The 13,773-nt window shown below is 48.7% G+C and overlaps 1 protein-coding gene across 1 annotated transcript in view; it reads right to left on the reverse strand.

Moving 5' to 3' along the window:
* Window positions 1-13,773, reverse strand: part of LOC146834787 (interleukin-12 receptor subunit beta-2-like) — a 745,756-nt gene that overhangs the window by 10,355 nt on the left and 721,628 nt on the right. The window contains exon 15 of the mRNA XM_085602323.1: window positions 7,932-8,022. Coding sequence (XP_085458449.1) covers window positions 7,932-8,022 — 91 coding nt within the window. The remainder of the gene's footprint in view (window positions 1-7,931; window positions 8,023-13,773) is intronic.

The following is a 13,773-nucleotide window of genomic DNA, read 5'->3' on the forward strand; positions in this document are numbered from 1 at the left end:
TGCTATGGCCTGTTTGCCTGCATTCTTAGATTATTTGGAGGGACACGCATCAGAGTAAAACAGTGGGTTTGTTAATTTGCCTTTGTTGGCTACTGTTAGCCTCATGGGTGCTAATAGTCTTATTATATCACGGACATCAAGGCCTGGTAATTATGGTGTCTTCTATGCGTAGACTAACTCCATACCTATGTAGGATAGTACATGAGCTGCAGACATGAGATCCCCGGAATTCAGGGCGTTGCTGCTCTGTGTTTCTAATATGTCCTCTCTGTAGTTCATGCACCACTTTGTAGAGTGACTGATTTAGTGTGTTCACCACAGACAATGCAATTCTGTTGAAAATGCCCCTTTTGTACCTTTGCACTTCTGCAGAATGAGGTTATGATATGATCCAATATGTTCTGAATCCATGCCTTGTGCTTTGAAGAACACATTGTCACACACTCACTCCTAAAAGCAGAGACAGGAAGAAGCTCTGTCAGTCGTGTCCCTCCAGTCCGCCATCTTCACAAGACTGCATTAAGAATCTAGAATTCGCTCTCCTGTATTGTATTGGAATATATATATATCCCATCTGGATAAAATGTTATTAAACCATAAGCGAGTAGCAGGAGCCATCAGGAAAGCACAAAGTCTATCATCAAGCACACCGGTCGCTCCTGCTCTCGCGGTCTACGAGAGTAAAGCAGTGAGCTTGGCCCTATATGGAGCCGAGCTCTGGGGGTTTGATAACATCGATGACATCTCCAAGTCGGAACATAAATTCCTTAGAGAGCTAGTCTCACTTCCCACTAGCACTCCCCTGAGACCAATTTTATGCGATATGGGCAGGCGCCCCTTTAATGACATTGCCAGGTCCCGTCCCTTGTTCTTCTGGGCACGCCTACGGCAGACGCAGGAGCTCTCTGGGTATGCAGCAGCACTCTCAGAGGTCCTTGCACTCGACCTAGGCAACAAAGTTAAATGGCTGGCGAACCTCAAGAAATTACTAACTGATCTTGGGCTGTCTGGGGCATGGGCAAGTCAGATCCCTCCGGCAAAAGAGGAGCTTAAACTACTTTACTGGAACTGGGTAGGTGATCGGGAGTTAAGAAATCCGCATATGGGAAAACTAACCGAGGAGTTCTTCTCGTACAAACAATACAGTTGCTTTGAACCATATATGGACTTTATTCAAGTCCCAAGAGACAGAACTCTTTATATCCAATTTAGGTTAGGGTCCCTACCCTTAAATTCGTTCACAGCCAAATGGAATCCTCCGAAATTTTCAGCACAATCATGCCCATGTTGCCCTGCCCCAGAGGAAAGCACAGCCCATTTTCTTTTTGCTTGCCCTGCATACAAACTGGCAAGGGCCAGATGGCTAAAACCAATCTGCAGAAACCTTGGCACAACAAAGCATTCTGTTGCTCTCCGACTTTTAAGAACAGACTGCACTCCACCTCTGATCTGCGGGGTGGCAAAGTTTTAAGGCTGTGCATGGAACAAGCGAAAAAAAATACTAAAGGAAAGTCTTCTGGAGTGATAATGATATGCTGCTAAATTAGAATTATCAGGATGTTCTGTTTTATTGTTTTATTCCTATGAATTCTTACTTATTCTGTGACACAATGTTTTAGATGGACAAATTTATCTACTAACTTTATACCTATAACTCATTTTTAAGAATTGTAGGTTTTGTGTCTTGTATGTATAGATGTAGAATGCTTTTATGGTATTTTTTATCGAATAAAGCAACTTTAACCAGAATATATAATTTCTTGCATGAAGTCCGCTCTGTTTTTAGAGCTTTATGAGGCTCAACAATAAATCACACACTCAGCTATCTCCACTTACTATTGGAAACATGTGAGCTCCTATGATCAGTGAACCCTTTGTATCAATTAATCCGTAACCTCATCAATGTTGCACAAACTAGCGCGCATCCAAGATGGTCGCGTGAGCACAGGGCTCCCCGGACCCTCTCTGCTCCTCGGAATTTATCCTGAGAATATCCTGACGTGGCTTATGGAATCTGGGAGATAAAGACCAGCTGAGCGTATATCTCTTTTCAAAACTCAAATCGGACCTGGGAATCCTGAGTTGTCGTCGTCGGAACTTTTGGGACCCACCCGACGGAGGTGACCGGGGTGAAGGTGACCCGAGGGACCGGGCTGCAATTGAACAACAGCGGCTTCAGCGCGGTGCCAGCTGCCGATCCACCACTTTCGGTTTCGGTTTTGCACTTCAGGAGACCGGCAGGGAGGTGCGCTCGGGGTGGAGAGGTGCTTCCTGGGCCTCTGCATGAGGTTTTCTTTCATCTGCCACTAGAGCGCCTATCGCCTCGGACCCCCTATACCGACATTTTGTGGTCTTCTTGCTGGTGCCTTACACCTCTTGATTGGAGGTCCCCTCGGGTGACCGTGTTCACATGGGGGGCAAAGGGGGTCCCGAGGGCCGCAAGACCAAGGCTTCCCTCCGCGGGGGGGCAGTCCAGAGCAATAACATGGACCGCTACACCCAGGGCAGGGGGCCCTCTGGCGCTGCTGGCCTCCCCTCGGATACTGCGGAAGGAGGCGCGACCGCCACTACGGAACTATCCTTGCAGGACATTATGGGCGCCATTGCTGGCATCAGGGAAACCATCGCGACGCAATATGAGGCCCTGGCCCGTAAGATTGACACTGTCGCGATCGATGTCACCCTGATCCGGGCCGACCTCTCCAAAACTAACGAGAAGGTCCAGGCTCTCGACGCACGGACCTCCACCCTCGGTGCGGATGTGTCGGATCTGCGGGCCGCGCTTGGAGACATCAGGGTGGTTAACGACCATATGGCCCGGCGGCTTGAGGACTTCGAGGGACGGGCCCGACGCAACAACATCCGCGTCATAGGTGTACCGGAGTCCTCTGACGGCCGCCCGGTTGACCTCGTGGTCGAGGAACTTATCCTGAAACAGTTGTCCTCGGCTGGCCTAAGTAAGTTCTTTGCCGTGGAGCGGGCCCATCGAGTTCCGGGCGGTCGGCCACGGCCGGGGGCCCCCCCGAGGCCTATCGTGGCCAAACTGTTCTATTACAGGGACCGCGACGCTATTCTGCAGGCCTCACGGACCCACGGCCCGGTTCGTCATGAGAACTCGACCATCAATTTTTACCCGGACTTCACGCAACTGGTCCAGAAACAACGGATGGGATTCCAAGGGGTGAAGCGTCGTCTCCGTGAGCTGGGCCTAAAGTATTCAATGCTCTACCCTGCAAAACTCCGAGTGGAACATGGGGATCGGACAGCCTTTTTTGACTCTCCTGTGGCTGCAAGTGACTGGCTGGACTCTCTGCCGGACGGAGGTGGCCGTCCCGGACCCTCTGCGGGAACCGCAGGTGATGGGTCCCCTTTAGAATGACTTTTGGTCCTTGATTTTGCCTTTTTGCACTGTACAGTCGGGTCTTATTTCATTTGCATATTGTGTTTTACCAGGACCAGTGAGGGGGGCGGGCGGGGACGGGTCCCTTACCTCCTCTGGGTTCTTTTCGTAGAATGGGGTTAGTGGGGCGACAGGCACACTGCAAGTTGGGGGGGTTTTTTGGCCCGCAGGGGTGCAGGGTGGGGGGAGTTGGTCCTGGGGTGGGGTTGGGGGGGAGGAGGGTTTGTTTTGCTGTGTGTTTTTTGTTTACAGGGCGAGGTACTGATTTTTGTCCACATTTGGGAACTGTGCTGCAGGCGGGGGGACCCTTGATCTATTGGGGGGGATGGGGGGGGACGGGTTGAGGCTTATGTCATGGAACGTCAATGGGTTGGGGGACCGTATCAAGCGGGGTGTAGTACTGCAATATTTGCGTCGTTTGACTCCTGATGTGGTGTTTCTCCAGGAGACGCATCTGGTTGGCAATGTTTGTCATGCAATGAACAGGGGGTGATACCGCCTCGTGGCCCATTCTGGTTTCACAACTGGTTCCAGGGGGGTGGGCATTCTGCTGCGAACCTCACTTCCGGTGGAGATCACTAAGATAGTCTCGGATGACAGAGGGCGCTATGTGTGTTTGATTGGGAGGTGGGAGGGGCAGCCCCTTGCCCTGGTTTCAGTTTACGTCCCCCCGGGCCTCCAGAACTCCACCTTCACTGACTTGGGTCGAATGCTGCTTGACCTTCCGGACAGCCTCCTGCTCATGGGCGGGGACTTTAATTCTGTGGTTTCGGGTGAACTGGATTGTCACCCACCAAGGACCCTCCCCGCTGCCCAGGCATGGCTGGGTGGGATGCTGGAGACCTTCGGCCTGGTGGATAGTTGGAGATTAATGCATCCGACCCAATGTCAATTCACCTTTCACTCGGGGGCGCATGGGAGTCTCTCTAGGTTAGACTACTTCCTTATGCCCGCGGCGCAGACTGGTCGGATTCGAGAGGTCAGGCACCTGGCGCGGGGTATCTCCGACCATTCTCCGCTGTGGCTTGTTTTTGACACCGGGCCGCGGTCTGCAGGGCGGATCGCTCCCATTAACCCATGGTACCTGCGAGACCCTACGACTCGTGACAGCCTGGTTAAGGCTATGGACCAATACTTCCTGGATAACGAGGGGTCGGTGTCTTCTGCAATGTCCCTGTGGGAAGCCTTTAAAACCGTGATCCGCGGACACGCCCTTTCCCAGATAGTGGTGGCTAAGAGGGTCAAGAGTGAGGCAGTGGTGAGGCTGGAGACTGACATCTTGGGGCTGGAGTCGGCCTTGGAGGCGGATGTTACTCCGGACGGGCTCCATGCCCTCAGCCTGAAACAGTTTGAATATAGGTCCCTGGTCACTGACGCGGCCAAAACTATGTATAGGGAGCAGCAGGGTCGACTGTACGATGCCGGGGACAAGGCGGGAAAGTTGATCGCGTGGCTGGACAGGAAGGAGAGAGTGAATCGTGTGGTCCCGGAGTTGCGTGCTGCGGATGGTGTGTGTGTGACGGAGCCTGACGAGATTGTGGAATGTTTTGCCGACCACCTCCGGGCTGTGTACTCCCCAGTGACTGACAGGGATGAGGACGACTCTCGCCTTCTACTGAGGGATATCGCCTTGCCCTGCCTGTCCGCTGAGGACCGTGAGCGGCTGGACGCCCCCTTGTCGGTGGATGAAATAGCGACCGCGATCCGCTCCCTTCGCTCGGGCAAGGCTATGGGTCCCAACGGTCTGCCCATTGAGCTATATAAATTGCGCCCTGACAAGCTTGCGCCCTTCCTCAGTCGCATGTTCCGTGAGTCTCTGGCGGCGGGTTCCCTCCCGGCCGATCAGCGTTTGGCCACGATAGTCGTTATCCCCAAGGAGGACAAGCCGCGAGATCGCTGTACTTCTTACCGGCCTATTTCACTGCTAAATGCGGAGCCTAAGATCCTGGCGAAAGTCCTTGCCAATCGTCTGTTGAGCGTCGTGTGCGATCTGATTCATCCGGACCAATGCGGATTCATCCCGCATCGTAACACCGCTCTTAACTTGCGGCGTCTTCATGGCGCCCTTGCCAGGGCGGAGCTCCTCTCCGAACCGGCCGTGCTGGTTTCTTTGGATGCCACGATGGCTTTTGACACCATCGAGTGGCCATTCCTCTGGGCTGTCTTGGCTAAATTTGGCTTTGGGGAAGGATTTATTGGCTGGGTGAAGCTTCTGTACACGGGACCCATGGCTCAGGTGGTGGTGAACGGGCGGGTCTCTCGGCCCTTTGCCCTCGGCAGGGGCACGAGGCAGGGATGCCCGTTGTCCCCTTTGCTCTTCGCTCTCGCCCTGGAGCCACTCGCGGCTTGGCTCCGCTGGGAGCCCTCGCTTCGAGGGATCCGGTGGGCCCCGGGCTTTGAAGATCGGGTTTCGCTGTATGCGGACGATATTCTCCTATATCTCACCTCACCGCGGCAGTCGCTCAACGTCCTCTTTGACGTTCTGACTTCCTTTGGGAGTAATTCGGGTCTCACGATCAATTGGTCTAAATCCTGCGTCTATCCGATCTCCGGTGGTCCTCCACTCCTACCGCCTCGGCTTCCGATCCAGGTATCACTGAGCGGCTTTAAGTACCTGGGGATATACGTTTCGCTGGACCCGGTGGCTCGCTATGAGCTGAATCTCCTGCGTCCGCTTCGGCGATTGCGAGAGGATACGGCCCGGTGGTGCAGGCTGCCCCTGTCCCCGCTGGGTCGGGCCGCGCTGTTCAAAATGATGTCCCTTCCCAGGTTCCTCTATGCACTCCAGAATTCCTTCGACGTCATCCCAGTGGCCTACTTTCGGGAGGTAGAGAGCCTGCAGAGGAGACTGGTGTGGGACGGGCGGGCGCGTATTGCTCTTGCTAAGCTTACTCTCCCCTGGTATGACGGGGGCATCGCGCTTCCCGACATTCGCAGGTATTATTGGGCCGCGCAGCTTTCGGCCATCAACCATGCCACGTATGCGCCTGGCCTGAACCCGGCGTATGAGATGGACAAGTTCCTGCTTCCCGGCGGGGACTATAACAGGGCGCTGTACTCCCGCTCGGCTGGCCGGACCCTTACGGGTCCTACTAAGATCGCTGTGCGGACCTGGAGGGCCGCCACTGCGGCCACGGGCTGGGGTGAGCGACTGACATGTGCTACTCCTTTGTTTGCCTCCGATCGCCTGGGGAGCCTCTGGACTACGAAGGGGTTTGACCAGTGGGACACGATTGGTATCAGCAAAGTGGGAGACCTGTGGCATAAGGGTGCGGTTAAGACTTTCGCGGCTCTTCAGGCCGAATATGAGCTTACGGACAGGGAGTTTTTCCGCTATGCCCAGGTTCGACACGCCCTGCTCTCGGTCTTTGGAGAGGGGACCACGATCCCGGTTTCCTCGCCCCTCGAGGACCGCATACTCGACGGACATGTCCCGGACAGCACTATTTCTTTAATTTATAAGAAACTGATTAATCATCGGGCTGACCTCTTGGTGCGCCTTCGGGAGGCTTGGACGGGGGATGGGGTGGAATTGGACGACGAGGACTGGCAGTCTGCACTGTCGTCCCCCAAAGAGGTCGCCATTCCAGCCCGTCTCCGGTTGGTACAGCTTAAGATTCTTCACCGGGTGTATGTGACGGGTCCTCGCTTGGTCTCGATGGGATATTCCGACGATGGGCTCTGTAAGCGGGGTTGTGGGCTCAGTGCCACCTTTCTCCATATCCTGTGGGAGTGCCGCGAGGTGGCGGACTACTGGCGCCGGGTACATACGGTTATGGGACAGGTCACTGGGGTTGTGCTGCTGCCGGAGGTGCGTCGCTGTGTCCTGAATGTGTGGGAGCCCAATGATTATAGCGCGGCTCAGACTCGGTGGGCGGCCCTGGGGAACATGATTGCCAAGAGAGATATAGCGCAGCTTTGGGGTGCCCAGCGGCCGCCCACCGTGTCAGTATGGAAGGAGAATATGGACTGGTGTATGTTCAGGGAGAAGACTGTGTATGTTGCCCGTGGTAAGCCGGGGGCATGGGGCAGAATCTGGGGGCAATGGAATGCTTATCGCGGGGGTATCTGTACGCCCCCCCTGGTGGACACCGATATCGCCATGTCCCCCTGACCCTTGACGGTTCCGGGCACCTTTTGGAATGACTACATATGGACGTTCAGTTCCCTTGGCCCCCCCCCCCCGTCCCCAGCCTCCCGGTACTCCTTCCTTTCGTGTGCTGCTTAATGGTCTGACCTGGAGTTCCCCGGAGGAAGCCTGACCTGCGCCGTTTGTCTTTATGCCTCGCCTTTTGTTTTTCTTTTAGTTTTCTGTGTTTGTTTGATCTAAGTCTCCTGTGCCTCTAGAACTATCCGGACTCACTACGGGGCCAACCCCCGGGAACCGACTGCAGCTTTGATAAATGTATATTTCATTCTGTACTTAGCGGCCGGCCCTGGTGGTTGTAGGCCCGTGCTTGTAATCGAATTATTGTTCAATAAAAACTTTTAAAAAAAAAAAAAAAAAAAAAAAAAATGTTGCACAAAGTACCTGTATTGACTTTATTGCAGCACTGTTCTCTGCCTTCGGAACATTTTCATGTAGCCATATTGGTATCCAAGACATCAAAACAGTTTTCATGCTGTAAAAATCAACATCAAAGACATTAGAAAAGACTTTCATTACTTATATGTACCAAATACATTGAAATGTAAAAAATCATCACAAATGTTATATATCTTTAAAAATGCAGGACATGATGGATGCTCAGTGACTATCTGTTCAATAAGCAAAATCAGACAGACAAGAAAATATTGTGTCCTGTAAAGTCCCTGGCGGAAGAACACTTGATATGCTTATATAATGGAGAAATGTCTGCCAAAATTACCAGATAAAGAGCTTGTCTATCAAAAAAGACATGTTTACCTGTCAAGTTGACATAAATGTACAATACTGTTTTCGTGTTTTGCGTTTTTTATAAGGGAGATGTGCCATTGGTTTAATATTTTTTGGCTAATTCCAACAATTATGCTTTGGTAAAGTACATGTGTTTTTACAATCTAAGGCCCTCATTAATGAAAAGTGACGCATCAATGCGAGAAAACAACGATGCGTCACTTTTCATTGCGCCCTCCTTGCGACACCAATGATGCGTAATATTTACAGTATGACGCATCATGTCGCGAGTTACAGCTACGTCAGTATTTCTGTAGGCGCAAAAATGATGCATTGCTGAGGTGTGTCACAAAAGTGACACAACTCCAACAATGGGTCATTACACATGGGCAAGTCCCATGTTAAATGTGCCTACGTCAGTCTTACGCCTGCCATGAGGCAGGCGTAAGATATTGACGCATTTGCGTCCTAGAAGTGGCGCAGTGAAATCTCATAGATTTCACAGGGTCACTTCTATGACCCTGTCTTTCGTCGGAACGCCCCCCACCCCCTGCATACATTATACCTGGCACAGGTATAATGTGGCACAGGTGTTTACAAAGTGGCATATCTACCTAGATGTGTCACTTTGTAAATATGGCGCAACATGGCACATTTTTTACTCTACTGGTGCGTCAAAAAGTGACGGACCGGCGGCGCAAAAGTGACGCAAGGGCCCATAAATGTTTTGTTTCTTGATTTCCATATTAAGCTATTAAACAGTTCTAAAAGAAAGAGTGGAGACTAAGGGGTTTATTTACAAGCCCCTTGTGCCACCCGTAGGTCACTATTCCCATGTTAAAAATTACGCAAAAGTGGTGCAACGGGCATGTAAATACGCCCCTAATGAGTGTGTCTGCAGCTGCCACATAATTTATAAAACTGAACCTTCACATGTTCTTTGGAAAGACAAAATCCCCGTGCCGAACACTCTTCAGTCCTTCTATTTCTCATCTTCTGTTTGCTGCAACATTTTATAAGGCACTGTCCTGACAACCTTCTCAACAGCAGTGAGTCCAGGACACTAGAATTCAATTTTTTTCCTAATGTGACCTGAGACCTGGTTGGTCCTTGGAGCCTGACTAGAGGAATTCTACTTTAGTCCAAAAGTATATAAATAATAGATCATAGGCCTGCTTGAGGAAATGGAAAAAAATACATAAACATATTTCTCAACAATGACGCGATCATTTATTAAAACACAAATATCCTCTGGCACTGCCCACCGAAGAATTTCTAGAAAACATATTATAACTTTCTGAAACAAATTAATTAAAACATTTTTTTTTTATTTTATCAATTAGTGCAATGAACTCAGTAGCATTAACAATTTAATCCTAAATATAAAAACAGTCGCAAGTAATTGACTTATTTTATTGCAATAATGTATCGGATGCTACATGTATTGTTATTAATATTATTAAAATCATTGGTGTGATTACACAGGTCTATCGGACTCTGCAGTGCACAGCATTTACAGATGACGCCATTTCCAACTTCTCTGAAGTTGTTTGTGAGGAGAAATGTCTCCAATTTCGTCAATCTAGGGGTCAGTTCCATTTCCAGCAGGATAGCAAAAAGTCTAGATTTGTTCACTCCATCAAAAGCAGCCCCAGAAGCGTAAAATGGCAAGGTTTAAATGGTGCATCATCGGTGCATCATCACTAAGACATATTTCATCATTATTCATTTAAACAAATGCTGTACTCTATGGTCTCAATCCCCTTCCTAAATATGGCTCAGGCAGGGATAAGAAGGTATATCAATATGAAGGCATGGACTGCTCTGAGGTTTTATATGGTCATTTTGGAAATTTTACTCTTCTGCAGGATCACCGCAAATGTTTGCCTTCTGTAGCTGAACCCGTTTTGTTGGCAGTGGGACTCCTTGCATTTATGTGCTTAATCCAAACGTGCCTTTCTGCCAGTTTCCTTGGTCACATGACTGTTAATGGCTCTCTTGTGGTGTGATGTGCATTCCTTCCAGGCAGTAGACAAAAAGGCCCTGGGTGTTCCTCTCCTTAGCAAGAAGGTCTAAGGGCTGTACCCAGCCCCTTCCTGACTTCAAAAGAGGCTTACCTTGGCACTGGCAAATGCACCCTGCCTTTGATTTCACAAGACAGACTGCAGCCAAACCCAGGTGAAAGGTAAGAACTGATTAGAATCTTTTTTAGGACTAGACAAAAGGAGTGTCCTGAAATCAGAAAACTCCTGGACATGTGAAGACTCAAAAAAAGGACTGCTCTCCTTGAACCCAGAACCCAGAAGTGACTTCAAGGGTGAATTAGCTGACCTTCTTTGTCAGCTACAGGTACACAACAAACTTCCAAAGACCATCTTCTGCAATGTTTCTGGTTTTCCTACTAACAGATTCCATCTGGAGCTGCCATGCACCCTGCTACTGCCATCTGTTGGAGTCCAATCCACCAAAAGGTGCTCCTAAGGTCCTGACCCCTTTTCTGGTGTTATGGCTGATGTTAGTGTGTACTCCTCCTGTCCAACAACTGCAAAACCAGACTAAACATTTTCTGAACTTTTCCCCAAAAGAACCAGAGGCTCAAACAGGGATGTCGCTGAAACCACAGCCGCTGTCAACAAATCACCGAATGGATTGATCATGCAGAACATCCCGCGCAGAGTTCTTTGCATTGACAAAAAACATCCCCAGACCCATTGTGAATGTGAATAGACTTCACAGAGACCAATGCAGAATCTGCATCCAACTGCCAACAAGACCTTCCTGGTTACTGGCCCAGACTTTGCCGTCACAGAGCTCTTCACTCCAACAACGACCACCTCACATTTTCTGCTGCTGTGAAGCTCCGATCACTAACCAGCACTTTGTATCGACTATGGCAACTTGAGATTCTGAACAGGGACTGAGACTCCTTCAGGTTACCATTGATGAGACCCTTTTCTGATCCAGTCGGCACCCTGACCCGCTGACAACTCTCGTCAACTAGAATTTTTCTCCCAAAACGCTCTTTAAGTGCGAAGGCAAATCTTAAATGAGACAAACCTGGTCTCTGTATCTGACCCACACTCCATCGTTGTCGGTCTTAACTTTTGACGTTGACCTGGTTTAGCACGATTAGATAATGGTGGTTGGCGCTTCATGCTTTTTAATCTATTTTTACCTCAAACTATAAAAAATCACATCTCCAGTTCTCCTTATTGGATGCTTGTCATTTTGGTGTCATTTTATTTATTAAAATGTTCCCTTAATTATTTTTAGATTTTTCTTCCGTTGTGTTTTGACTTTACTATTATTTGAGTGCTGCTCAAATACTTATACACATTGCCTTAATGTTAAACCTGACTGCTTTTGTGTCAAGCTGCAAGAGGGTTAAGCACAGGTTTATTTAGTGACTTTCATGGTTTACCCTGACAAGGAAGTATGAATATCACTTGAGTGGAGCTCTCACCCCTCTCAACTAATATCTCGATTTCTTACAGGTATTATAATGTATAAACTACGATAAGATCTTTCATGACTTACTGTCCACCATGGTATTCATGGAGGGAATCCCCCAGTTTCCATGAGACTGGGACATTTCATGAGTATCCTCTGCACTGACTTCCCCAAGAATGATTGCTGTCTCTGTGTTAGTTAAGTTATTTGAATCTAATAATGAACACTTCAGTGGTAAGGCTGGAACTTCTGCAACATTTCCTCACCCTGCTATATATATTAACCAGAAAAAACAGAAGCCATCATTCATCAGAATTTAGCAATGTGGAAGTCACTTATTGAACGAACTAACAAAATTGGCACTCAGACCACAAACCATTTTTAACCATTGTTAGTAGCAACCACAAAAGATACATAGGACATTTTATGGGTTCATTTATTCTGCAACCTGTTAGAAATTGGGTTACTGGTTGACTAGGGTGTGAGCCCTGGTGAAGTACCAATCACAATTCTAGTCATGGTAAGGCACAAGCAAACCACAAATTAACCTGTAGCGTGGCACAGAGCAGTCAGGCTTAACTTAGATGCAATGTGGACAGTATTTGTGCAACACTTCAAACAATCAAAAAGTGAAAACACCACACAAAAAAGAATCCAACTCCAGGTTAGAAATGTAGAGCATAATTTAATAAATAAAACAAGACCCAAACAACTAAAATCCAATTAGTAGAACCAGAGATATTCAATATAAACGTTTTAGGTCAAAATAGCAGAAAGAAAGCACAGAGCAATGCGTTGAGCAGCCAAGGCAATGCATCGGTTCTGAGATGCAGCGAGGCTGCTGCACGAGGTCCTGTTGTGTCATCATCAAGGATTGCATCAATGGGGCTTGCTATACGAAGTTCGGTGTCTGGGATGCGGCGTGGAGTCATTCGATGGGTTTTGAAGAGCTGCAAGGCTGCAATGTGAAGTTTAACATCGTCATTGAGGCTGCCATCAACGAGAGTTGTGAGAGCCTGCACCAAGGATGTGTTACGCAACGGAGCTTCTAGAGGGGATGCAGACTGCAGTGGTGATGAGACTCTTTGTGACGGGTCCAATCCACATAGCAACGGAGATGAGTCAGTTCTGCTTGAAATTTTGCTGTGCAGAAGATGAGGTGCGTTGGTTCTGCTGATCCACAGAGGCTGGCAAACACCTTAATCCCACTTCCAAGGTCCAGGACAGGGGTGACATATGTATTGAAAAGGAAGGTTCATCCCTGGCAAAAGGTTTATTTTGCAAGGTCAAAATGGCAGGTCAAAAACTGCTTAGGATCTGCAATGGCAGGCTTGACACATGTTTAAAGGGCTACTTAAGTGGGTGGAGCTATCCATGCCTCAGGCCCATTAGTAGCATCTAATTTTCAGGCCCTGGGCACATGTAGTGTACTTTACTAGAGGCTTATACACAAATTAGATATACCAACTGGGTTTAACCCATTGCTCCATGTTTTAGGGAAAGAGCCCGAGCACTTTAGCACTGGTTAGCAGTGGTAAAGAGTGCAGAGTCCAAAGGCCAGCAAAAACGAAGTCAGCAAAACAAGAGGTCTGAAGGCAAAAGGTTAGGGTTAAACCACGCCAAGAATACCAGGTCTAACAAAGCACAACAATAACTTTATCTGTGAATGACATTAAATGCAGTTTCCAACCCTCCTCCCTGTGAGCCATACACTCACAGTTTGAATATTTGTAAGTAGTGAATTCTTAGAAGGCATGTGGTCAATATTATCCCTGGGCATAGTTTGTGTAGCAGCACTACATGTACTTACACGAAGTACACTTTGAACTACGCTCAGCTGCACAAACTACTAGCATAGCTGGTAGCAGTGTGTACTTACTGCTCTGAGCAATAATTGCAAGCAGTATCTTGCACAATATAAGTTATGATAAAACAAGTATATCTGTCTTTATATGCTAAAATGCATATAGCCATTTTACAAAAGTGAACATAATAAATTAGCAAGCAGTGAGAGAGGTGATGATTTTGGGATCCTCCCTAACCTAGG

Source organism: Triturus cristatus, chromosome 4_2 (genome assembly GCF_964204655.1).
Source record: "Triturus cristatus chromosome 4_2, aTriCri1.1, whole genome shotgun sequence".
Classification (NCBI taxonomy): Eukaryota; Metazoa; Chordata; class Amphibia; order Caudata; family Salamandridae; genus Triturus; species Triturus cristatus.